The 27,491-nt window shown below is 46.9% G+C and overlaps 1 protein-coding gene across 3 annotated transcripts in view; it reads right to left on the bottom strand.

The window, feature by feature from the left end:
* The window catches only part of LOC120042379 (rho guanine nucleotide exchange factor 9), a 28,295-nt gene extending 2,832 nt beyond the window's left edge, over window positions 1-25,463 (bottom strand). Inside the window, exons 1-8 of one of the 3 annotated variants that reach the window (XM_038987217.1) lie at window positions 25,284-25,463; window positions 22,348-22,548; window positions 21,542-21,721; window positions 14,385-14,617; window positions 13,333-13,462; window positions 13,076-13,207; window positions 4,395-4,638; window positions 2,900-2,968 (exon numbers count right to left, since the gene is read on the bottom strand). In XM_038987217.1, the coding sequence (XP_038843145.1) occupies window positions 2,900-2,968; window positions 4,395-4,638; window positions 13,076-13,207; window positions 13,333-13,462; window positions 14,385-14,617; window positions 21,542-21,721; window positions 22,348-22,548; window positions 25,284-25,409 (1,315 nt within the window). In that variant the 5' untranslated portion in view covers window positions 25,410-25,463. Of the gene's footprint in view, window positions 1-2,899; window positions 2,969-4,394; window positions 4,639-13,075; window positions 13,208-13,332; window positions 13,463-14,384; window positions 14,618-21,541; window positions 21,722-22,347; window positions 22,716-23,381; window positions 24,579-25,283 lie in introns of those variants that run through there. The other 2 variants (XM_038987215.1, XM_038987216.1) reach the window with 2 other exon arrangements.
* Window positions 25,464-27,491: the final 2,028 nt, after the last annotated feature.

The following is a 27,491-nucleotide window of genomic DNA, read 5'->3' as shown; positions in this document are numbered from 1 at the left end:
TCAAACAATCCCTGAATCAGGCAAACACGAGGACCCGGAAAAATAACATTCTTCCAGCACAAATATGAAATCCGGCGTTTCCATTGGCGATGGAGAAACAAGTGTTATTCCGGCTTTGCTGATTACATGTTTGATTGAATAGCACCCCAAGACTAAGGAAAGTAAGCGGCGATCAAAATAGATTGAAAAGAAGAGAAAGCTGTTGGACTACAATCTAGGAGCATCACAACAACTACTCCACAGCCAATATCAAACCGGGAATAATCAATATTTGATGATGGAAAATGTAAAAGTTGCCATGGCATGTTGAAAACACAGTGTGGTTGTGTTGTTAACTGATGAGAGACTCTATTTCTCTATGGAGATACCGGAGAGCCTTGAGAGTAAAATAGAACATACTAGATCAACATGCTCCGATGCCATTGGTAATCATAGTAGTTCTGATTTCTTATCAGTTGCCATGGCATCTTGTTACATTATCTCTACAGTAAACAAAACTCTCATGAAAGATATACCTTTATCATTTTCAAACCATGTCCATAAAACAAGGCCCTCTTTCTCAAGATGATATCTAACAATGAATCTGAAAATTCAAGAGCAGTACTTCACCTTGTGCCAACCGTGTAATACACACACAGTTACTGTCAAACCACGATGTAACACACACAGTTACTGTCAAACCACGATGTAACACACACAGTTACTGTCAAAATACGATGTAACACACACAGTTACTGTCAAACCACGATGTAACACACACAGTTACTGTCAAAATACGATGTAACACACACAGTTACTGTCAAACCACGATGTAACACACACAGTTATTGTCAAACACAGATGTAACACACACAGTTACTGTCAAACCACGATGTAACACACACAGTTACTGTCAAACCACGATGTAACACACACACAGTTATTGTCAAACACAGATGTAACACACACACAGTTATTGTCAAACACAGATGTAACACACACAGTTATTGTCAAACACAGATGTAACACACACACAGTTATTGTCAAACACAGATGTAACACACACAGTTATTGTCAAACACAGATGTAACACACACAGTTATTGTCAAACACAGATGTAACACACACACACAGGACAGCACAGTACCGTGACACACCGAACCAAACACAGAACAGCACAGTTCTGACACACATCCAGGGCTCTATTTTAACAAGCCTAACCCAGTGGTACATCACTGGTAGTAGCGCTATAGGTCCTGGGTTGTGTCAGAAATATCTTTGCTATTTTTACAGTCCAAACTTTGAGGAAAATAGCTGTCGGTGTTGTGAAAGGGCTGGTGTTGACGAATAAACAAGTTGCAGGTGTGTCTAACCTCGACTTATTTACCTCGACTAACCTGTACCCCAGCACATTGACTCGGTACCGGTACCCCCAGTATATAGTCTCATTACTAACCTGTACCCCAGCACATTGACTCGGTACCGGTACCCCCAGTATATAGTCTCATTACTAACCTGTACCCCAGCACATTGACTCGGTACCGGTACCCCCAGTATATAGTCTCATTACTAACCTGTACCCCAGCACATTGACTCGGTACCGGTACCCCCAGTATATAGTCTCATTACTAACCTGTACCCCAGCACATTGACTCGGTACCGGTACCCCCAGTATATAGTCTCATTACTAACCTGTACCCCCAGTATATAGTCTCATTAGTAACCTGTACCCCCAGTATATAGTCTCATTACTAACCAGTACCCCCAGCATATAGTCTCATTACTAACCTGTACCCCCAGTATATAGTCTCATTACTAACCTGTACCCCCAGTATATAGTCTCATTACTAACCTGTACCCCCAGTATATAGTCTCATTACTAACCTGTACCCCCAGTATATAGTCTCATTACTAACCTGTACCCCAGCACATTGACTCTGTACCGGTACCCTCATTATATAGTCTCTTTACTAACCGGTACACCGGTACCCCCAGTATAAAGGCTCATTATTGTTATTTTATTGTACTACTTTTTATTTAAATACATTTTTTAAATTTAGTTTATTTAGTAAATATTTTCTCATCTCTTTTCTTAAAACTGCCCATTAGTGCTGCATGAAATTGTCACTTTTGCACTTGTTTTTAAAGACACAGCTCAAATATTGCCACCCCTCCCACCTCAGCGCAAGTCAGCTGATGGTAGACAGGTCAATTGCGGAACCTGGCATTAGGGCTGGAAAATGCCATTGACGAAATTGCAAACTACGTTTGACACTTGCGCCACCTTAGCAGCAACTAAAAATAGAGGCCCTACACTGAGGAATGGGTCATGAGAAACAACATTCACAGAGAGACGTCACACATCTGTTATGATGGGTCTAACGGTACACAAAACACATCACATCAACAATGGCAAACAACACACATCCAACTGGTGTTCTGTACACCTTCTGCATTTTCACTTCAAGATAAGATTATATTCACCATGCATAAAACCCTCTGTCTTTTCATAGGTGTTTAGCAGTCGTTTGATTGACAAGTCTCTTCTGGAAGATAATGTGTGACTAGATCTGACGCTCTTGGAATGGTTGTAAATCGATTTGTAAACAAAAAGAGAAGATCAGGTCAGACTTGGTGAGAGGCGTAGGTGAAAGAGTGGTGTTGGGTGTGTATGTACGGAGTGTGTGTGTATGTACGGAGTGTGTGTGTATGTACGGAGTGTGTGTGTATGTACGGAGTGTGTGTGTGTGTGTACGGAGTGTGTGTGTGTGCGTGTGGGTGTGTGACAGACCAAGGTAAACGTGTATGTGTAAGACTTGGTAAGTAAACAGCGATGAGAAGACAGAGTGTCAGAGAGAAGAGAGAGAAGAGAGCGAGAGAGAAGAGAGGTAAATCACCTGGTGTCTTCGTGTTGTCTCACCTTTCTGTTTAGATACCTTCCTCACAGTCAGGGCTGCCTGACGCTTCTGGTACTCCGAGATCTCAAACCCTGAAACACACAGGCTCTATGGTAACCTTGAAATAATGCAGAGAGTACACCATGACGGCAAGCGTATCGTCTGTACACAAATAGAATAGAACATAATTGTTCATTATAAAATGAACATGTAACATCACCACAAGTAGGTAAAACATGTGTGACTGATAACCATCAAACGGTGTGTGTGTGTGTGAATATAAGTGTGTGTGTGTGTGAGTGAGTGAGTGAGTGAGTGAGTGAGTGAGTGAGTGAGTGAGTGAGTGAGTGAGTGAGTGAGTGAGTGTGTAAGAATGTGTGTGTGTGTGTGAGTGAGTGAGTGTCTGTAAGTGTGTAAGAATGTGTGTGTGTGAGTGAGTGAGTGAGTGTCTGTAAGTGTGTAAGAATGTGTGTGTGTGTGAGTGAGTGAGTGAGTGAGTGTCTGTAAGTGTGTAAGAATGTGTGTGTGTGTGAGTGAGTGAGTGAGTGTCTGTAAGTGTGTAAGAATGTGTGTGTGTGAGTGAATATAAGTGTGTGTGTGTGTGAGTGAGTGAGTGAGTGAGTGAGTGAGTGAGTGAGTGAGTGAGTGAGTGAGTGAGTGAGTGAGTGAGTGAGTGAGTGAGTGTCTGTAAGTGTGTAAGAATGTGTGTGTGTGAGTGAGTGAGTGAGTGAGTGAGTGAGTGAGTGAGTGAGTGAGTGAGTGAGTGAGTGAGTGAGTGAGTGAGTGAGTGCCTGTAAGTGTGTAAGAATGTGTGTGTGTGTGTGAGTGAGTGAGTGAGTGTCTGTAAGTGTGTAAGAATGTGTGTGTGTGAGTGAGTGAGTGAGTGTCTGTAAGTGTGTAAGAATGTGTGTGTGTGAGTGAGTGAGTGAGTGAGTGTCTGTAAGTGTGTAAGAATGTGTGTGTGTGAGTGAGTGAGTGAGTGTCTGTAAGTGTGTAAGAATGTGTGTGTGTGAGTGAGTGAGTGAGTGAGTGAGTGTCTGTAAGTGTGTAAGAATGTGTGTGTGTGAGTGAGTGAGTGTCTGTAAGTGTGTAAGAATGTGTGTGTGTGAGTGAGTGAGTGTCTGTAAGTGTGTAAGAATGTGTGTGTGTGAGTGAGTGAGTGAGTGAGTGTCTGTAAGTGTGTAAGAATGTGTGTGTGTGAGTGAGTGAGTGAGTGTCTGTAAGTGTGTAAGAATGTGTGTGTGTGAGTGAGTGAGTGAGTGTCTGTAAGAATATGTGTGTGTGAGTGAGTGAGTGAGTGTCTGTAAGTGTGTAAGAATGTGTGTGTGTGAGTGAGTGAGTGAGTGTCTGTAAGTGTGTAAGAATGTGTGTGTGTGAGTGAGTGAGTGAGTGTCTGTAAGTGTGTAAGAATGTGTGTGTGTGAGTGAGTGAGTGAGTGTCTGTAAGTGTGTAAGAATGTGTGTGTGTGAGTGAGTGAGTGAGTGTCTGTAAGTGTGTAAGAATGTGTGTGTGTCTAACCGATTTTCTCATCCTCCTGCACCATCTTCCTCTCCTCGTGGAAAGCCCGGAGCCATCGTATCTTCTCCTCCTGTTTCTTGGACAGGAAGACGTGGAGCTCCTCGCTGTCTTTGTTGTGCAATTTGAACGCATTCTTCACGCTCACGTTAAAGTCGTCATCGCGACCGTCGATGGCGTCCCGCACGTCATAGCGGTCCATGTCGATACGGCCCTTATAGTACAGGATGTCCCTACGAATCAGATCCTAGAGAGAGAGAGGTGGTGTTAGGCCCTGATAGTACAGGATGTTCCTACGAATCAGATCCTGGAGGAGAGCTGGTGTTAGGCCCTGATAGTACAGGATGTTCCTACGAATCAGATCCTAGAGGAGAGGTGGTGTTAGGCCCTGATAGTACAGGATGTTCCTACGAATCAGATCCTGGAGGAGAGGTGGTGTTAGGCCCTGATAGTACAGGATGTTCCTACGAATCAGATCCTGGAGGAGAGGTGGTGTTAGGCCCTGATAGTACAGGATGTTCCTACGAATCAGATCCTAGAGAGAGAGAGGTGGTGTTAGGCCCTGATAGTACAGGATGTTCCTACGAATCAGATCCTAGAGAAAGAGAGGTGGTGTTAGGCCCTGATAGTACAGGATGTTCCTACGAATCAGATCCTAGAGGAGAGATGGTGTTAGGCCCTGATAGTACAGGATGTTCCTACGAATCAGATCCTGGAGGAGAGAGGTGGTGTCACGCCGTGCATGTGTGTGTATGTGTGTGTGTGTGTGTGTGTGTGTGTGTGTGTGTGTGTGTGTGTGTGTGTGTGTGTGTGTGTGTGTGTGTGTGTGTGTTGGGTCTTTGAGAGGTTTTAGCCTGCAGGCGTTTCCCCATATTATTCTCTTATGCAACCCTCTCCATCTGTCACACAAACACACAACTCTTCAAACTCTCAACAACAATGCTCTCTCCTCTTCTCTCTCTCGCTCTCTCTCTCTCTTTCTCTCTCTCTCCTCTCTGTCTCCTCATATCTCTGTCCTCAACAGCAAACCCGTCTCCTCTCAAAACTAAAGCTCTGGTTTAAAGCTAGCTCACAAACCTCAAGCTACATAAACCATTAAGCAACAGAGATATGTACAGCTGTGAACTATAGACTTCTTATACCAGTGGGCATTCAACACAATGAGACAGAGATGGGAACAATATTGCACTTATTAAAGCATTAAGACTACAGATAACATCCTAAAATATCTTCAACATTAGATACAGATCATGTCTGGTAGCCCAGCCTGTTTAGAACAGACAGAGAGGTAGTCTGGTAGCCCAGCCTGTTTAGAACAGACAGAGAGGTAGTCTGGTTGTCCAGCCTGTTTAGAACAGACAGAGAGGTAGTCTCTGTCCAGCCTGTTTAGAACAGACAGAGAGGTAGTCTGGTAGCCCAGCCTGTTTAGAACAGACAGAGAGGTAGTCTGGTAGCCCAGCCTGTTTAGAACAGACAGAGAGGTAGTCTGGTTGTCCAGCCTGTTTAGAACAGACAGAGAGGTAGTCTGGTAGCCCAGCCTGTTTAGGACAGACAGAGAGGTAGTCTGGTTGTCCAGCCTGTTTAGAACAGACAGAGAGGTAGTCTGGTAGCCCAGCCTGTTTAGAACAGACAGAGAGGTAGTCTGGTTGTCCAGCCTGTTTAGAACAGACAGAGAGGTAGTCTCTGTCCAGCCTGTTTAGGACAGACAGAGAGGTAGTCTGGTAGCCCAGCCTGTTTAGGACAGACAGAGAGGTAGTCTGGTAGCCCAGCCTGTTTAGAACAGACAGAGAGGTAGTCTGGTTGTCCAGCCTGTTTAGGACAGACAGAGAGGTAGTCTGGTAGCCCAGCCTGTTTAGAACAGACAGAGAGGTAGTCTGGTTGTCCAGCCTGTTTAGAACAGACAGAGAGGTAGTCTCTGTCCAGCCTGTTTAGAACAGACAGAGAGGTAGTCTGGTAGTCCAGCCTGTTTAGAACAGACAGAGAGGTAGTCTGGTAGCCCAGCCTGTTTAGAACAGACAGAGAGGTAGTCTGGTTGTCCAGCCTGTTTAGAACAGACAGAGAGGTAGTCTGGTTGTCCAGCCTGTTTAGAACAGACAGAGAGGTAGTCTGGTTGTCCAGCCTGTTTAGAACAGACAGAGAGGTAGTCTGGTTGTCCAGCCTGTTTAGAACAGACAGAGAGGTAGTCTGGTTGCCCAGCCTGTTTAGGACAGACAGAGAGGTAGTCTGGTTGTCCAGCCTGTTTAGAACAGACAGAGAGGTAGTCTGGTTGTCCAGCCTGTTTTCGACAGACAGGGAGGTAGTCTGGTTGTCCAGCCTGTTTAGAACAGACAGAGAGGTAGTCTGGTAGCCCAGCCTGTTTAGGACAGACAGAGAGGTAGTCTGGTTGTCCAGCCTGTTTAGAGCAGACAGAGAGGTAGTCTGGTTGTCCAGCCTGTTTAGGACAGACAGAGAGGTAGTCTGGTTGTCCAGCCTGTTTAGGACAGACAGAGAGGTAGTCTGGTAGCCCAGCCTGTTTAGAACAGACAGAGAGGTAGTCTGGTTGTCCAGCCTGTTTAGAACAGACAGAGTTTACTCTGCACTGGGCTGTGTACTGGACTCTGTACTGGGCTCTGTACTGGACTCTGTACTGGGCTGTGTACTGGACTCTGTACTGGACTCTGTACTGGACTCTGTACTGGGCTCTGTACTGGACTCTGTACTGGGCTGTGTACTGGACTGTGTACTGTACTCTGTACTGGGCTGTGTACTGGGCTCTGTACTGGGCTCTGTACTGGGCTGTGTACTGGACTCTGTACTGGGCTCTGTACTGGGCTCTGTACTGGACTCTGTACTGGACTCTGTACTGGGCTGTGTACTGGGCTGTGTACTGGACTCTGTATTGGACTCGGTACTGGGCTCTGTACTGGGCTCTGTACTGGGCTGTGTACTGGGCTGTGTACTGGGCTCTGTACTGGGTTCTGTACTGGACTCGGTACTGGGCTCTGTACTGGGCTCTGTACTGGGCTATGTACTGGGCTCTGTACTGGGCTCTGTACTGGGCTGTGTACTGGGCTCTGTACTGGGCTGTGTACTGGGCTCTGTACTGGGCTGTGTACTGGGCTCTGTACTGGGTTCTGTACTGGACTCGGTACTGGGCTCTGTACTGGGCTCTGTACTGGGCTATGTACTGGGCTCTGTACTGGGCTCTGTACTGGGCTCTGTACTGGGCTGTGTACTGGGCTGTGGGACTGAACAACTCTTAATGATGATATGGATAAGAGAGGAAAGACCGATACACCACATGACTAAAAGTATGTGGACACCTGCTTGTCCCCTTTTGCTTCTATAACAGCCTCCACTCTTCTGGGAAGGCTTTCCACTAGATGTTGGAACATTGCTACGTGGACTTGCTGCCACTCAGCCACAAGAGCATTAGTGAGGTTGGGCACTGATGTTGGGCGATTAGGCCTAGCTTGCGGTCGGCATTCCAATTCATCCCAAGGGTGTTTGATGGGTTTGAGGTCAGGGCTCTGTGCAGGCCAGTCAAGTTCTTCCACACCGATCTCGACAAACAATTTCTGTATGGACCTCGCTTTGTGCACGGGGGCATTGTCGTGATGAAACAGGAAAGGGCCTTCCCCAAACTGTTGCCACAAAGTTGGGAGCACAGAATCGTCTAGAATGTCCTTGTATGCTGTATCGTTGAGATTCCCTTCACAGTAACTAAGGGGCCTAGTCCAAACCATGAAAAACAGCCCCAGAACATTTGTCCTCCTCCACCAAAATTTACAGTTGGCACTAAGCATTCCGGCAGGTAGCGTTCTCCTGGCATCTGCCAAACCCAGATTCGTCCGTCGAACTCACAGATGGTGAAGTGTAATTTATCACTCCAGAGAATGCGTTTCCACTGCCCCAGAGTCCAATGGCGGCGAGCTTTACACCACTCCAGCCGAGGCTTGGCATTGCACAGGGTGATCTTTGACTTGTGTGCGGCTGCTCTGCCATGGAAACCCATTTCATGAAGCTCCCGACAAACAGTTATTGTACTGACGTTGCTTCCAGAGGCAGTTTGTAACTCCGTAGTGAGAGTTGCAACTGAGGACAGACTAATTTTACACGCTACGCGCTTCAGGACTCGGTGGACCCGTTCTGTGAGTTTGTGTGGCTTACCACTTCACAGCCGAGCCATTGTTGCTCCTAGACGTTTTCACTTCACAATAACAGCACTTACAGTTGACCGGGGCAGCTCTAGTAGGGCAAAAATTTGACGAACTGAATTGTTGGAAAGGTGCATCCTCTGACGGTGCCACGTTGAAAGTCACTGAGCTCTTCAGTTAGGCCGTTCTACTGCCAATGTTAACCTATGGAGATTGCATGGCTGTGTGCTAGGTTTTTTACACCTGTCAGCAATGGGTGTGGCTGCAATAGCTGAATCCACTAATTTGAAGGGGTGTCCACATAAACTCAACAAAAAAAGAAACGTCCCTTTTTCAGGACCCTGTCTTTCAAAGATAATTTGTAAAAATCCAAATAACTTCACAGATCTTCATTGTAAAGGGTTTAAACACTGTTTCCCATGCTTGTTCAATGAACCATAAACAATTAATGAACATGCACCTGTGGAACGGTCGTTAAGACACTAACAGCTTACAAACGGTTAAAACCTCTCTGGGATATGTGGAACGCTAGCGTCCCACCTCGCCAACAGCCAGTGAAAGTGCAGGGCGCCAAATTTAAACAACAGAAATCTCATAATTAAAATTCCTCAAACATACAAGTATTATACACCATTTTAAAGATAAACTTCTTGTTAATCCTGCCACAGTGTCTGATTTCAAAAAGGCTTTACGGCGAAAGCACACCTTGCGATTATGTTAGGTCAGCGCCTAGCCACAGAAAACCATACAGCCATTTTCCAAAGAAGGAGAGGTGTCACAAAACTCAGAAATAGCATTATAAATATTCACTTACCTTTGATGATCTTCATCGGAATGCACTCCCAGGAATCCCAGTTCCACAATAAATGTTTGTTTTGTTCGATAAAGTCCATCATTTATGTCCAAATACCTCCTTTTTGTTCGCGCGTTTAGTTCACAAATCCAAATTCACAAGGCGCAGGCACTTAGTCCAGATGAAGAGTCAAAAAAGTTCCATTACAGTTCATAGAAACATGTCAAACGATGTATTTAATCAATCTTTAGGATGTTTTTATCATAAATCTTCAATAATATTCCAACCGGACAATTCCTATGTCTTTAGAAATGAAAGGGAACGCAGCTCGCTCTCACGGCCACGAGCGTGACTAAACTAATGGCATTCTGCCAGACCACTGATTCAAACAGCTCTTATTCGCTCCTCCTTCACAGTAGAAGCCTGAAACAGGGTTCTAAAGACTGTTGACATCTAGTGGAAGCCTTAGGAAGTGCAATATGACCCCATATACACTGTATATTCGATAGGCAATGACTTGAAAAACTACAAACCTCAGATTTCCCACTTCCTGGTTGGATTTTTTCTCAGGTGTTTGCCTGCCATATGAGTTCTGTTATACTCACAGAGATCATTCACATTACATTACATTTAAGTCATTTAGCAGACGCTCTTATCCAGAGCGACTTACAAATTGGTGCATTCACCTTATGATATCAAACAGTACTAGAAACTTCAGTGTTTTCTATCCAAATCTACCAATTATATGCATATTCTAGCTTCTGGGCCTGAGTAGCAGGCAGTTTACTCTGGGCACCTTATTCATCCAAGCTACTCAATACTGCCCCCCAGTCCCAAAGAAGTTTTAAGGTCACAGTTATGAAAACTTAGGACACTAAAGAGGCCTTTCTACTGACTCTGAAAAACACCAAAAGAAAGATGCCCAGGGTCCCTGCTCATCTGCGTGAACATGCCTTAGGCATGCTGCAAGAAGGCATGAGGACTGCAGATGTGGCCAGGGCAATAAATTGCAATGTTCGTACTGTGAGACGCCTAAGACAGCACTACAGGGAGACAGGACGGACAGCTGATCGCCCTCGCAGTGGCAGACCACGTGTAACAACACCTGCACAGGATCGGTACATCCGAACATCACACCTGCGGGACAGTTACAGGATGGCAACAACAACTGCTCGAGTTACACCAGGAACGCACAATCCCTCCATCAGTGCTCAGACTGTCTGCAATAGGCTGAGAGAGGCTGGACTGAGGGCTTGCAAGCCTGTTGTAAGGCAGGTCCTCACCAGACATCAACGGCAACAATGTCGCCTATGTGCACAAACCCACCGTCGCTGGACCAGACAGGACAGGACTGGCAAAAAGTTTTCTTTCCTGATGAGTCGCGGTTTTGTCTCACCAGGGGTGATGGTTGGATTCGCGTTTATCGTCGAAGGAATGAGCGTTACACCGAGGCCTGTACTCTGGAGCGGGATCGATTTGGAGGTGGAGGGTCCGTCATGGTCTGGGGGCGGTGTGTCACAGTATCATCGGACTGAGCTTGTTGTCATTGCAGGCAATCTCAACGCTGTGCGTTACAGGGAAGACATCCTCCTCCCTCATGTGGTACCCTTCCTGCAGGCTCATCCTGACATGACCCTCCAGGATGACAATGCCACCAGCCATACTGCTCGTTCTGTGCGTGATTTCCTGCAAGACATGAATGTAAGTGTTCTGCCATGGCCAGCAAAGAGCCCGGATCTCAATCCCATTGAGCACGTCTGGGACCTGTTGGATCGGAGGGTGAGGGCTAGGGCCTTTCCCTGCAGAAAGATCCGGGAACTTGCAAGTGCCTTGGTGGAAGAACTGGCAAATCTGGTGCAGTCCATGAGGAGGAGATGCACTGCAGCACTTAATGCAGCTGGTGGCCACACCAGATACTGGCTGTTACTTTTGATTTTGACCCCGCCTTTGTTCAGGAACACATTATTCCATTTCTGTTAGCCACATGTCTGTGGAACTTGTTCAGTTTATGTCTCAGTAGTTGAATCTTGTTATGTTCAAACAAATACTTACACATGTTAAGTTTGCTGAAAATAAATGCAGTTGACAGTGAGAGGACATTTATTTTTTTGCTGACTTTACATTTGTGTATATAGTTATTTAAAATAGAGAGAATCCATGTCTCATCATGATTCAGTAAATTAGCCTGTTGAGATCAGATGTGTCTGGTCTCCACGTACTGTTAAGGATGCGAGGGTGAGAGGATGAGAGGAGAGGAGGAGATTTGAGAGGAGGAGGAGAGGAGGAGAGAAGGAGAGGAGGAGATTTGAGAGGAGGAGAGGAGGAGAGAAGGAGAGGATGAGAGGAGGGGAGGGGAGAATGAGAGGATGAGAGGATGAGAGGAGGAGAGGATGAGAGGAGGAGAGGATGAGGGGAGGAGAGGAGGAGAGAAGGAGAGGATGAGAGGATGAGAGGAGGGGAGGAGGGGAGAGGATGAGAGGAGGAGGGGAGGAGAGGAGGAGAGAAGGAGAGGATGAGAGGAGGAGGGAAGAAGAGGAGAGAAGGAGAGGATGAGAGGATGAGGGGTGGAGAGTAGGAGAGAAGGAGATGATGAGACGAGGGGAGTGGAGGATGAGAGGAGGAGAGGAGGAGAAGAGGAGATTGGATAGGAGGAGAGGAGGAGGGGAGGAGAGTAGGAGAGAAGGAGGGGAGGAGGGGAGGAGAGGATGAGAAGATGAGGGGAGGAGAGGATGAGAGAAGGAAAGGAGGAGAGGAGGAGGGAAGGAGAGGAGGAGAGGAGGAGAGGAGGAGAGGAGGAGCGGAGGAGAGGATGAGAGGAGGAAGGAAGAAAGGAAGAGAGAGAGAGGAGCATGCAACAGGCCACCAACACGCCCTGAGGGCAGCCATTACATATATTGTGTTGCACATTGTGAATAAGAAACTCAAGAACAAAGATGACGGATTCAAAATTAAGCATGTCCCGCAGACATCCCCGAGCAGTGTGTGTGTGTGTGTGTGTGTGTGTGTGTGTATGTGTGTGTGTGTGTTTGGACAGAGAGGGGAGGTTTCATACCTTCTACATATACCAGAACTGGTTTGGAGCAGGACAGAGAGGAGTTTCATACCTTCTACATATACCAGAACTGGTTTGGAGCAGGACAGAGAGGAGTTTCATACCTTCTACATATACCAGAACTGGTTTGGAGCAGGACAGAGAGGAGTTTCATACCTTCTACATATACCAGAACTGGTTTGGAGCAGGACAGAGAGGGGAGGTTTCATACCTTCTACATATACCAGAACTGGTTTGGAGCAGGACAGAGAGGGGAGGTTTCATACCTTCTGCATATACCAGAACTGGTTTGGAGCAGGACAGAGAGGAGTTTCATACCTTCTACATATACCAGAACTGGTTTGGAGCAGGACAGAGAGGAGTTTCATACCTTCTACATATACCAGAACTGGTTTGGAGCAGGACAGAGAGGAGTTTCATACCTTCTACATATACCAGAACTGGTTTGGAGCAGGACAGAGAGGAGTTTCATACCTTCTACATATACCAGAACTGGTTTGGAGCAGGACAGAGAGGGGAGGTTTCATACCTTCTACATATACCTGAACTGGTTTGGAGCAGGACAGAGAGGGGGGGGGGGGGGGGGGGGTTCATACCTTCTACATATACCAGAACTGGTTTGGAGCAGGACAGAGAGGGGGGGTTTCATACCTTCTACATATACCAGAACTGGTTTGGAGCAGGACAGAGAGGGGTTTCATACCTTCTTACAGAGGACCAGCTGGTGATCAAAGAGGAAGAAGACCCGTTGCTGACTGCGTCCATAGGGCTGGTAGATCCAAGACATTTCTCCTGTATAGATCAACTCTGAGCTCCGGTCCAGGATGTCATCACCCTGGGGACAATAATATTACATGGCTTTATTTAGCACTATTCAAGGACCTAAAGACGCTTGTTTTAAACACACACACACACACTCCGTTGAGGGTTGGTTAATTCCGAGTGGTGTAGAGTATGTACCTCCCAGTCCAGGACGGAGGCCTGCCATTGGGCAATCTTGTCAATGTTCTCCAGCCTCCTCTTCCTCTCATTGATCTGCTGAGTGACGTTACGCATCACCGCCAGCGCCGCCGCCACGTAGCGGTAGTCACTATGGAAACAGAACACACATTACAACCAACACGTAGCGATAGTCACTATGTAGACAGAACACACATTACAACCACCACGTATCTATAGTCACTATGGAGACAGAACACACATTACAACCCCAACATAGTAATGGTCACTATGGAGACAGAAGACACATTACAACCCCCACGTAGCGATAGTCACTATGGAGACAGAAGACACATTACAACCACCACGTAGCGATAGTCACTATGGAGACAGAACACACATTACAACCACCACATAATAATAGTCACTATGGAGACAGAACACACATTACAACCACCACGTAGCGATAGTCACTATGGAGACAGAAAACACATTACAACCACCACGTAGCGATAGTCACTATGGAGACAGAACACACATTACAACCACCACGTAGCGATAGTCACTATGGAGACAGAACACACATTACAACCACCACGTAGCGATAGTCACTATGGAGACAGAAAACACATTACAACCACCACGTAGCGATAGTCACTATGGAGACAGAACACACATTACAACCACCACGTAGCGATAGTCATTATGGAGACAGGACACAGGTCATTTCAGGGGGATGAATCACACCTTACAGCAGTCGTTATTGCTACAGGTTTGTGTGTGCCAGATCAGTGTGTGTGTTAGTAAGTGTGTGTGTTTGTGTGTGTGTCTGTGTGTTTTGTGTCTATCTGTGGAAGCAGGCCTATCCTCCATCTTGCAGACACACGACACACAGACTTAGAGAGAGACAGACTTAGAGACAGACAGAGAGACAGATATCTGGCAGATAGAGTTAAGAGTGTTGGCCCCTACCCCTGTCTGGCTCTGAGAGTGTGATTTGTGAATGACCTGGAGCCGGATGAGACAAACACAGCTGAAGGACTGACTTTGTGTGTGTGTGTCTGTAATCCTACCTGTGTTCCTGTGCGGTGTATTTGAGCAGCTCGGCCAGCTGCAGGGGGTATTTGCAGATCTTCTGTACGGGTGTGAGGAGGAAGCCGTCGATAGCGATGTCGATCATCTGCTGCAGCAGACGACAGGCCTCAAAGAAGTGCTGGTACCTCCCGTCTCTCATCAGCTTGGACAGCTCCATACACGCATCCAGGTGGTTGTTACAGTACTCAGAGTAGATCCAGAAGCCGTCTTGCTGTGGGACAAAACAACAATGGAGGAGATGAGGAGATGGTTCATTTGTGATTTGAGACAATAAGTCCTACTGCAGGTATCATATGGTTGTTCAGCAGGCTTCTATCTTCAAAATCAAATCAAATCAAATGTTATTTGTCACATGCGCCGAAAACAACAGGTGTAGTAGACCTTACAGTAAAATGCTGAATACAACAGGTGTAGTAGACCTTACAGTAAAATGCTGAAAACAACAGGTGTAGTAGACCTTACAGTAAAATGCTGAATACAACAGGTGTAGAAGACCTTACAGTAAAATGCTGAATACAACAGGTGTAGTAGACCTTACAGTAAAATGCTGAATACAACAGGTGTAGTAGACCTTACAGTAAAATGCTGAATACAACAGGTGTAGTAGACCTTACAGTAAAATGCTGAATACAACAGGTGTAGTAGACCTTACAGTAAAATGCTGAATACAACAGGTGTAGTAGACCTTACAGTGAAATGCTGAAAACAACAGGTGTAGTAGACCTTACAGTAAAATGCTGAATACAACAGGTGTAGTAGACCTTACAGTAAAATGCTGAATACAACAGGTGTAGTAGACCTTACAGTAAAATGCTGAATACAACAGGTGTAGTAGACCTTACAGTAAAATGCTGAATACAACAGGTGTAGTAGACCTTACAGTAAAATGCTGAATACAACAGGTGTAGTAGACCTTACAGTAAAATGCTGAATACAACAGGTGTAGTAGACCTTACAGTAAAATGCTGAATACAACAGGTGTAGTAGACCTTACAGTAAAATGCTGAATACAACAGGTGTAGTAGACCTTACAGTAAAATGCTGAATACAACAGGTGTAGTAGACCTTACAGTAAAATGCTGAATACAACAGGTGTAGTAGACCTTACAGTAAAATGCTGAATACAACAGGTGTAGTAGACCTTACAGTAAAATGCTGAATACAACAGGTGTAGTAGACCTTACAGTAAAATGCTGAATACAACAGGTGTAGTAGACCTTACAGTAAAATGCTGAATACAACAGGTGTAGTAGACCTTACAGTAAAATGCTGAATACAACAGGTGTAGTAGACCTTACAGTAAAATGCTGAATACAACAGGTGTAGTAGACCTTACAGTGAAATGCTTAATACAACAGGTGTAGTAGACCTTACAGTAAAATACTGAATACAACAGGTGTAGTAGACCTTACAGTAAAATGCTGAATACAACAGGTGTAGTAGACCTTACAGTAAAATGCTGAATACAACAGGTGTAGTAGACCTTACAGTGAAATGCTGAAAACAACAGGTGTAGTAGACCTTACAGTAAAATACTTACAAGCCCTGAAACAACAATGCTTTAAGATGTTTTAAGAAAAATAAGTGAAAAATAAATAGAAACTAAAAGTAACAAATAATTAAACAGCAGCAGTAAAATAACAGTAGAGAGGCTATATACAGGGGGTACCGGTAGAGAGTCAATGTGCGGGGGCACCGTTTAGTTGAGGTAATTGAGGTAATATGTACATGTACGTAGAGTTAAAGTGACTATGCATAGATAATAAACAAAGAGTAGCAGCAAGGTAAAAGAGGGCCCTGCAGTCATGAGTGAATAGGGAGTACAGGAGGGAACTGAGCATGCACCCCTGAGGAGCCCCCGTGTTAAGGATCAGCGTGGCAGATGTGTTGTTACCTACCCTTACCACCTGGGGGTGGCCCGTCAGGAAGCTGTTAAGGAAGCTGTTAAGGAACCTTTTGAACCTAGACTTGAGGAACCTTTTGGACCTAGACTTGGTGCTCCGGTACCACTTGCCGTGCGGTAGCAAAGAGAGAAGTGTACGACTTGGGTAACTGGAGTCTTTGACAATTTTTAGGGCCTTCCTCTGACACCGCCTAGTATATAAGTCCTGGATGTCAGGAAGCTTGGCCCAAGTGATGTACTGGGCCGTACGCACTCCCCTCTGTAGTGCCTTATGTTCGGATGCCGAGCAGTTGCCATACCAGGCGGTGATGCAACCGGTCAGGATGCTCTTGATGGTGCAGCTGTAGAACTTTTTGAGGATCTGGGCACCCATGCCAAATCTTTTCAGTCTCCTGAGGGGGAAAAGGCGTTGTCGTGCCCTCTTCATGACTTTTTTGGTGTGTTTGGACCATGATAGTTTGTTGGTGAGGTGAACGCCAAGGATCTTGAAACTCTCGCCCGCTCCTCTACAGCCCCATTGATGTGAATGGGGGCGTGTTCGGCCATCCATTTTCTGTAGTCCACAATCATCTCATTTGTCTTGCTCACGTTGAGGGAGAGGTTGTTCTCCTGGCACCACACTGCCAAATCTCTCCCTATAGACTGTCTCATCGTTGTCGGGGATCAGGCCTACCACCGTTGTGTCGTCAGCAAACGTAATGATGCTTGGCCACGCAGTCGTGGGTGAACAGGGAGTAAAGGAGGGGACCAAACCCCTGAGGGGCCCCCGTGTTGAGGATCAGCGTGGCAGATGTGTTGTTGCCTACCCTTACCAGCTGGGGGCGGCTCGTCAGGAAGTCCAGGATCCAGTTGCAGAGGGAGGTGTTTAGTCCCAGGGTCCTTAGCTTAGTGATGAGCTATGGTGTTGAACGCTGAGCTGTAGTCAATGAACAGAATTCATACATTTGTCCAGTTGTGTAAGGGCAGTGTGGAGTGCGATTGAGATTGCATCATCTGTGGATCTGTTGGGGCGGTATGCGAATTTGAGTGGGTCTAGGGCTTCAGGGATAATGGTGTTGATGTGAGACATGACCAGCCTTTCAAAGAACTTCAAGGCTACCGACGTGAGTGCTATGGGGCTGTCGTCATTTAGGCAGGTTACCTTCACTTTCTTGGGCACAGGGACTATGGTGGTCTGCTTGAAACATGTAGGTATTACAGACTCTGTAAGGGAGAGGTTGAAAATGTCAGTAAAGATACTTGCCAGTTGGCCGTGCATGCTCTGAGTACACGTCCTGGTTATCCTTCTGGCCATGCGGCCTTGTGAATGTTGACCTATTTAAAGGTCTTGCTCACATCAGCAACGGAGAGCGTGATCACACAGTCATCTGGAACAGCTGGTGCTCTCATGCATGCTTCAGTGTTGCTTGCCTTGAAGCGAGCATAAAAGGCATTTAGCCCATCTGGTAGGCTTGTGTCACTGGGCAGCTCGTTTCCCTTTGTAGTCCGTAATTGCCTGCCACATTCGACGAGCGTCAGAGCCGGTGTAGTAGGAATTCAATTTTCGTCCTGTATTGTCGCTTTTCCTGTTTGATGGTTCATCTGTGGGCATAGCGTGATTTCTTATAGGCGTTCTCAAGTGTTTAGTGTTCAGCTCCATGAAAGTGGCAGCTCTAGCCTTTAGCTCGGTGTGGATGTTGCCAGTAATCCATGGCTTCTGGTTGGGTTATGTACGTACGGTCACTGTGGGGACGACGTCGTCGATGCACTTATTGATGAAGCCGGTGACTGAGGTGGTATACTCCTCAATGCCATTGGATGAATACCGGAACATATTCCAGTCTGTGCTAGCAAAACAGTCCTGTAGCGTAGCATCCACGTCATCTGACCACTTCCGTATTGAGCGAGTCACTGGTACTTCCTGCTTTAGTTTTTGCTTGTAAGCAGAAATCAGGAGGATAGAATTATGGTCAAATTTTCCAAATGGAGGGCGAGGGAGAGCTTTGTACGCATCTCTGTGTGTGGAGTAAAGGTGTTCTAGAGTTTTTTTCCTCTGGCTGCACATGTGAAATGCTGGTAGAAATTAGGTAAAACAGATTTAAGTTTGCCTGCATTTAAAGTCCCCGGCCAGTAGGAGAGCTGCTTCTGGATGAACATTTTCTGGTTTTCTTATGGCCTTATACAGCTGGTTTAGAGCGGTCTTAGTGTCAGTGTCGGTTTGTGGTGGTAAATAGATGGTTACGAAAAATATAGATTGGTAGATAGCGTGGTCTGCAGCTTATAATGTGGTACTCTACCTCAGGCGAGCAATACCTTGAGACTACGTTAATATTAGACATTGTTACACACTCCCACTTCTCGTCTTACCAGACATAGCTGTTCTGTCCTGCTGATGCATGGAAAACCCAGCCAACTGTATATTATCCGTGTCGTCGTTCAGCCACGACTCGGTGAAAAAAGATGTTACAGTTTTTAACTTCTTCTGGCTGCAAGCCCGAGGCCGCCCACAATATGACAACAGCCAGCTCAAGTGCAGGGCGCGAAATTCAAAATATATCTTTTTTAAATATTTAACTTTCACACATTAACAAGTCCAATACAGCAAATGAAAGGTACACATCTTGTGAATCCAGCCAACATGTCCGATTTTTAAAATGTTTTACAGCGAAAACAGCACGTATATTTATGTTAGCTCACCACCAAATACAAAAAAGGACAGACATTTTTCACAGCACAGGTAGCATGCACAAAGCCAACCTAACTAACCAAGAACCAACCAAACTAACCAACAAACAGCTTCATCAGATGACAGTCTTATAACATGTTATTCAATAAATCTATGTTTTGTTCGAAAAATGTGCATATTTCAGGTATAAATCATAGTTTACATTGCAGCTACAATCAGAAATTGCACCGAAAGCAGCCAGAATAATTACAGACACCAACGTCAAATACCTAATTACTCATCATAAAACATTTCTGAAAAATACATAGTGTACAGCAAATGAAAGACAGGCATCTTGTGATTCCAGCCAATATTTCTGATTTATTAAGTGTTTTACAGCGAAAACACAATATAGCGTTATATTAGCTTACCACAATAGCCAGAAACACAAGCCCTTCCCCAGCAGTAAAAGTTAGCGATCGTGACAAACAAGTAAAAGATATATAATTTTTGACTAACCTTGATATTCTTCATCAGATGACAGTCCTATAACATCAGGTTATACATACACTTATGTTTTGTTCGAAAATGTGCATATTTAGAGCTGAAATCAGTGGTTACACATTGTGCTAACGTAGCTACTATTTCCCACAACGTCCGGATATTTTTCTGACACTTTTTCTGACACACATATTCTGACCAAATAGCTATTCATAAACATAACTAAAAAATACATGTTGTATAGGAAATGATAGATCCATTAGTTCTTAATGAAATCGCCGTGTTAGAATTCTAAAAAATAACTTCATTACGACATCCAGCTTCGGTATAGCTAGAGTACCCAAAAGTTGGGCGCCGACGACTAGTTCACATGTACGACAGATATATGAAGTAGCATCATAAAATGTTTCTTACTTTTGCTGATCTTTCATCAGAATGTTGGACAAGGGGTCCTTTGTCGGGAACAATCGTTGTTTGGATTTAGAACGGCCTCTTTCCCTCTTGAATTAGCAAGCGCACTAGCCAAGTGGCGCGAATCTCTCCATCGTCAACAAACTCAGAGAACGGAACACGGCAAAACTCCCGAAAAAATGTCAATAATCTGATTAAACTATATTGAAAAAACATACTTTACGATGATATGGTCACATGTATCAAATAAAATCAAAGCCGGAGATATTGGTCGTCCATAACGGCAGCTAAACAGAAGGCAAATCCAGGTACCTCCTCTCGCTCTCCAGAAAACAGGAAATGGGGGACACGTCATACAAAGAGCTTGTATTCCACTTCAGACCAAGATAAACACTCAATTTCTTCTCTCACCGCCTCTTGACATCCAGGGGAAGGTCTATGAAGTGCATGTATACTAATACGTATCATGCCCATTTATAGGCAGGAAGTAGAACAGAGCCTCGATTTCAGACTTTCCACTTCCTGGTCAGGAAGTTTATGCCAAATGAATTCTGTTTGACTCACAGATATAATTCAAACGGTTTTAGAAACTAGAGAGTGTTTTCTATCCAATAGTAATAATAATATGCATATTGTACGAGCAAGAATTGAGTACGAGGCCGTTTGAAATGGGCACCTTTTATCTGGCTACTCAATACTGCCCCTGCAGCCAAAACAGGTTAATGTCTCGTTGGTAAGATAGTCTTTAATGGAGCTCATCCAGTTTATTCTCCAGTGATTGCACGTTGGCCAACAGAATTGATGGTGGAGGCGGGTTACGCACTCGCCGACGAATTCTCACAAGGCACCCTGATCTGTGTCCCCTACATTTCCTTATTTTCTTCATCTGAATTATGGGGATTTGGGCCTTGTCTGGGAGCAACATTATATTCTTCACGTCAGACTCATTAAAGAAAACATCTTTATTCAGTTCGAGGTGAGTAATCGCTGTTCTGATATCCAGAAGCTCTTTTCGGTCATAAGAGACAGTAGCATCAACATTATGTAGAAAATAAGTTACAAATAGGGGCCTCCCGAGTGGCGCAGCAGGGTGGCTTTACTTGGCTCATCGTGCTCTAGTGACTCCTTGTGGCGGGCCGGGCACCTGCAGGTTGACTTCGGTCGTCAGTTGAACGGTGTTTCCTCCGACACATTGGTGCGGCTGGCTTCCGGGTTAAGCGGGCGGTAAGAAGCGTATTTGGCGGGTCATGTTTCGGGGGACGCATGACTCAACTTTCGCCTCTCCCAAGCCTGTTGGGGAGTTGCAGCGATTGAGACACGTTACAAACAATGTGAAAAAACACACAAAATAGCACAATTGGTTAGGAGCCCGTAAAACGGCAGCCATCCCCTCAGCTCCAATCTGACTATCATCTTTGTGTTGAGTAATAACTTACATGTTCTAGAAAGCAGGGTCCTATCTAGGTAGGAACTTACCTGTTCTAGAAAGCAGGGTCCTATCTAGGTAGTAACTTACCTGTTCTAGAAAGCAGGGTCCTATCTAGGTAGTAACTTACCTGTTCTAGAAAGCAGGGTCCTATCTAGGTAGTAACTTATCTGTTCTAGAAAGCAGGGTCATATCTAGGTAGTAACTTACCTGTTCTAGAAAACAGGGTTCTATCTAGGTAGTAACTTACATGTTCTAGAAAGCAGGGTCCTATCTCAGACAGGTGTGGTTCCTCGTTGTTGTATTGTTTCTCCAGGTCTCTAACGAAGCCCATCTGGAAACGGTAGATGTCCTCGATGTTCCCAAAGATCACCCTCAGCTGGTCATCGTTAAACATGTCTACCCTCTTCCTACACTGACGCAGGTAGCCCTGGAAGAAAGGGATTTATACATAGAGTAGGATGGGGATGAGCAAAGGCTTGTGTGTGTGTGTGTGTGTGTGTGTGTGTGTGTGTGTGTGTGTGTGTGTGTGTGTGTGTGTGTGTGTGTGTGTGTGTGTGTGTGTGTGTGTGTGTGTGTGTGTGTGTGTGTGTGTGTGTGTGTGTGTGTGTGTGTCTCTGCTCATGCTTGTGTGTGTCTGAGTGTGTGTGTGTGTGCTGGTGTGTGGGTTCCCACATTTCAACATATTTTCCTGTACTCTCCCAAATATCCCTGGAGAGAATCATGAAAGCAGATTGAGTCTAGTTTTAATCAATCCACCACAGTAACACTACTGCTATAATCAATTCACCACAGTTAGACTACTCTTCCAAGAGAGCTCACGTGCCCCTGCATGTGTGTGTGTGTGTTTGTCGGTTTGTGTGTGTGTATGTGTGTGGTGTATTGTGTGTGTGTGTGTGTGTGTGTGTGTGTGTGTGTGTGTGTGTGTGTGTGTGTGTGTGTGTGTGTGTGTGTGTGTGTGTGTGTGTGTGTGTGTGTGTTTGTGTGTGCATGCGTTTTCCCAAGTGTGCGAGTAGGTGTGTGTGTATGCGTGTGCACGTTTGTATGTGTGTGTACCTCACATATGTCCTTGAGGTGTTTGATGTAGTGTCTCTCTGTGCTCATGATCTCATTGATGACGTTGGCTCTCATCTGGTCACGGTTCTGAAGCGGCGAGCCCAGACACAGGCAGTCGTTGGTCGGATCCAAGTGACCGTTAGCCATTTCACTGGTCCCCTCCACAGGCTCCACCCCCCCATCCTCCTGGTTCACCCACAGCTGAGGAGACCAACACACACACTCCTGAATGGGAGATAAAATGATGACTACATACTACTACTATCAGAGGGCTTTAACACAGAAAACATCACATCCCTTAGTTCATCTCTTCCTCTTCCAGACATCTTTTAATCACTTGTTCCAGTTTCAGGTTGTAGTTGGCAGCTCTGGGGCTCAGAGGAGAGTAGACAGAGGGACAGAGAGAGAGAGAGAGAGAGAGAGAGAGAGAGAGAGTCAGGGGGGATCTTTGTTCCAGCATTGAGCTGTAGACACACACACACACATACATACAAAAACACACTGCTCAGCTTGAGGTAGGTTAGAGGGGATCAGATGCCTGGTACGGTAGCCAAGCCAACACCTGATGATGAAACACTGTGTGCCTACTGAACATCTAAGAGGCGACGGTTGTAATGCCAAACACACGGCGCCATGCAGCTTCACAACAACAAGCAGAGAGACGGGCGGAGACAACTGGTGCTACTGTGCTAATGTGCTACTGTGCTACTGTTCTACTGTGCTTCTGTGCTACTGTGCTAATGTGCTACTGTGCTACTGTGCTAATGTGCTAATGTGCTAATGTGCTACTGTGCTAATGTGCTAATGTTCTACTGTGCTTCTGTGCTACTGTGCTACTGTGCTACTGTGGAAGAGAGTGCTCCCAAATTGTACCATATTCCCTTTATAGTGCACTACTTTCAACCACTATATAGGTAAAAAGGGTGCCATTTGGGACGCATTGTGGAGCAAAGACTGCAGTAAGAAGACTTATAAACAAACTATAAAAAGAGTAAAAAATCTTAAATATTTAAAAAAGGAGTAATACAGAAAGGAGAAAAAATGAAAGGCTGTAACTTCTCTATACAATATCCTGTTGTGATGAGTCCCAATCTGTGACTGAGGTTCTGGAAACGTTAGATGTGCGTTGGTTGATTGGTTGGGTAATGTTTGGGAGACGTTGCGTTGGCAGACTGAGGCGGTGGGTGGTGGGTGGAGTATGGCTGGATGGTTAATTGGTTGGGTAATGTTGGGAGACGTTGCGTTGGCAGACTGGGGCGGTGGGTGGTGGGTGGAGTATGGCTGGATGGTTGATTGGTTGGGTAATGTTGGGGAGACGTTGCGTTGGCAGACTGAGGCGGTGGGTGAGGCGGTGGGTGGTGGGTGGAGTATGGCTGGATGGTTGATTGGTTGGGTAATGTTGGGGAGACGTTGCGTTGGCAGACTGAGGCGGTGGGTGAGGCGGTGGGTGGTGGGTGGAGTATGGCTGGATGGTGGGTGGAGTATGGCTGGATGGTTAATTGGTTGGGTAATGTTGGGAGACGTTGCGTTGGCAGACTGGGGCGGTGGGTGGTGGGTGGAGTATGGCTGGATGGTTGATTGGTTGGGTAATGTTGGGGAGACGTTGCGTTGGCAGACTGAGGCGGTGGGTGAGGCGGTGGGTGGTGGGTGGAGTATGGCTGGATGGTTGATTGGTTGGGTAATGTTGGGGAGACGTTGCGTTGGCAGACTGAGGCGGTGGGTGAGGCGGTGGGTGGTGGGTGGAGTATGGCTGGATGGTTGATTGGTTGGGTAATGTTGGGGAGACGTTGCGTTGGCAGACTGAGGCGGTGGGTGAGGCGGTGGGTGGTGGGTGGAGTATGGCTGGATGGTTGATTGGTTGGGTAATGTTGGGGAGACGTTGCGTTGGCAGACTGAGGCGGTGGGTGAGGCGGTGGGTGGTGGGTGGAGTATGGCTGGATGGTTGATTGGTTGGGTAATGTTTGGGAGACGTTGCGTTGGCAGACTGAGGCGGTGGGTGAGGCGGTGGGTGGTGGGTGGAGTATGGCTGGATGGTTGATTGGTTGGGTAATGTTGGGGAGACGTTGCGTTGGCAGACTGAGGCGGTGGGTGGTGGGTGGAGTATGGCTGGATGGTTGATTGATGACGTTGGGGAAACGCACCTTAGACGTAGTGTTTAGGAACCGAGGAGTTGCTATGGGGTTGATATAGAAAAGCTGTTTTGTTTGGGGTTGAGGAGGGTGGGGTTCGACCTTAGAGAGAGAGAATGACAGAAACACACCGGTTCACTCAATGCCTGGATCGACTCAATGGATGGAGAGCTGGGGGGGTGGGGAGAAATTGGTTCCTAGTTCCTAGCCCCTAGACATGGAGTTGTCAGGGTTGGGATGGCCATTGGGGAGTCTGGAGAAAGCCTTGACTTGGTAATGTATGGAGCCTTTACTCAGTTAAGTATGAAGTGTTTACTAGGTAGTGTATGAACTCTTTAGCTGTAGTGTGTGTAGCCTTTACCAGGTAATGTATGAAGCTAACAGGAAGTGCACTGTGTTGGCTTGGATTTCACACTGTTCAGCAGGGTTTCAGCTACTAAAGTAGATGTGTTACCAGGCCAGTATAGCTCGGCTCGGCTCGGCTCGGCTCGGCTCGGCTCGGCTCGGCTCGGCTCGGCTCGGCTTGGCTTTGCCCTACAAATGTAGGATCTTTATTTGATCACCCTGTTCACGAGAACTTAAAACTTAAACTTTGTCATTTATATTTTTACTTGATTTTCCCCAAAAATGTATAAACCCCTACAAAAATGTCCATTAATTATAATCTACATAAAAATTCACATTTCCTGTTGCTGCAGGATTCTTTTTTCTGCTGTAGCAAACTGGCTCAAATGAAGATCCTACATCTGTATAGTGTGAATCGGGGTAGTCAGAAGACCGGGGTGACGTGTGGTATCACTAACTCACCCGTACAAAGCTGGCGGGGAACCACCCCTCCTCCTCGTCGATCTGACCCCACCACCAGTCCTTATTGGACGCGTCTAGCACCTTGATGACATCACCGGCCTTAAACGCCAACTCTCGGTCGGCCATGGTCACATGGTCCCATACTGCCTCAGCGCTGACGATAGATCCTCCACTTATCAACTGGAGACAAGGAACAAGGGGAGAGAGGGAGGGAGAGAGAGAGAGAGAGGGGGGGGAGAGTGGGGATAGAGAAATGGAGAGCAGAGAGGAAAGAGAGAGGGAGAGAGTTTGGGTGGAGAGAGAGAGAGAGAAAGGGGGGGAGGACAGAGTGAGTGAGAGAGAGAGAGAGAGGGAGAGAGTTTGGGTGGAGAGAGAGAGAGAGAAAAGGGGGGAAGACAAAGTGAGTGAGAGAGAGAGAGAGAGAGAGAGGGAGAGAGTTTGGGTGGAGAGATAGAAAAGGGGGGAGGACAGAGTGAGTGTGAGAGAGAGAGAGTTTGGGTGGAGAGAGAGAGAAAAGGGGGGAGGCCGGAGTGAGTGAGAGAGAGATTAAGTGATTATTCTCAATTCCACTGACACAAACACACACACAATATCATCAAGCTATTTTTTATTGAACTGCAATGAGAATAAATTGAATTAACCTCTGTGATCCAGGCTATTAGGTCATTATCAGAAGCTTACAGCCAAGTGAAACACCATTAGCAACGATGTCATGTCAGCCACCTTGGGGAGGCACTGCTCACCAGAAAAGAGAACATGCTGAGGCATGAATCGCTAAAAATCACTATTGTAAGAAAGTGTGGGTTATTCAGTCAGAGTCCTAATTCTGTGCTCACACCCCCATCTAATCGCATGTGAGTGAGCCCCTTGTGCTTCAGACCCACACAGAGTAATGCATGTTAATAACAGCACTCAGAGCTAAAGTCATTAGCATCTCATCATCGCTAACACAACAACAACCAAGACACAACACAGTAGACAGGTAACCCCACCAGCGCAGCACAGGTAACCCCACCAGCGCAGCACAGGTAACCCCACCAGCGTCAGCACAGGTAACCCCACCAGCGTCAGCACAGGTAACCCCACCAGCGTCAGCACAGGTAACCCCACCAGCGTCAGCACAGGTAACCCCACCAGCGCAGCACAGGTAACCCCACCAGCGTCAGCACAGGTAACCCCACCAGCGTCAGCACAGGTAACCCCACCAGCGTCAGCACAGGTAACCCCACCAGCGCAGCACAGGTAACCCCACCAGCGCAGCACAGGTAACCCCACCAGCGTCAGCACAGGTAACCCCACCAGCGCAGCACAGGTAACCCCACCAGCGTCAGCACAGGTAACCCCACCAGCGCAGCACAGGTAACCCCACCAGCGCAGCACAGGTAACCCCACCAGCGCAGCACAGGTAACCCCACCAGCGTCAGCACAGGTAACCCCACCAGCGCAGCACAGGTAACCCCACCAGCGCAGCACAGGTAACCCCACCAGCGCAGCACAGGTAACCCCACCAGCGTCAGCACAGGTAACCCCACCAGCGTCAGCACAGGTAACCCCACCAGCGTCAGCACAGGTAACCCCACCAGCGTCAGCACAGGTAACCCCACCAGCGCAGCACAGGTAACCCCACCAGCGTCAGCACAGGTAACCCCACCAGCGTCAGCACAGGTAACCCCACCAGCGCAGCACGGGTAACCCCACCAGCGTCAGCACGGGTAACCCCACCAGCGTCAGCACGGGTAACCCCACCAGCGTCAGCACAGGTAACCCCACCAGCGTCAGCACAGGTAACCCCACCAGCGCAGCACAGGTAACCCCACCAGCGCAGCACAGGTAACCCCACCAGCGTCAGCACAGGTAACCCCACCAGCGCAGCACAGGTAACCCCACCAGCGTCAGCACAGGTAACCCCACCAGCGCAGCACAGGTAACCCCACCAGCGTCAGCACAGGTAACCCCACCAGCGTCAGCACAGGTAACCCCACCAGCGCAGCACAGGTAACCCCACCAGCGTCAGCACAGGTAACCCCACCAGCGTCAGCACAGGTAACCCCACCAGCGCAGCACAGGTAACCCCACCAGCGTCAGCACAGGTAACCCCACCAGCGTCAGCACAGGTAACCCCACCAGCGCAGCACAGGTAACCCCACCAGCGTCAGCACAGGTAACCCCACCAGCGTCAGCACAGGTAACCCCACCAGCGCAGCACAG

Source organism: Salvelinus namaycush, unplaced genomic scaffold, assembly GCF_016432855.1.
Source record: "Salvelinus namaycush isolate Seneca unplaced genomic scaffold, SaNama_1.0 Scaffold663, whole genome shotgun sequence".
In the NCBI taxonomy this organism is placed as follows: domain Eukaryota; kingdom Metazoa; phylum Chordata; class Actinopteri; order Salmoniformes; family Salmonidae; genus Salvelinus; species Salvelinus namaycush.
This window is presented reverse-complemented; position numbering and strand designations above follow the sequence as displayed.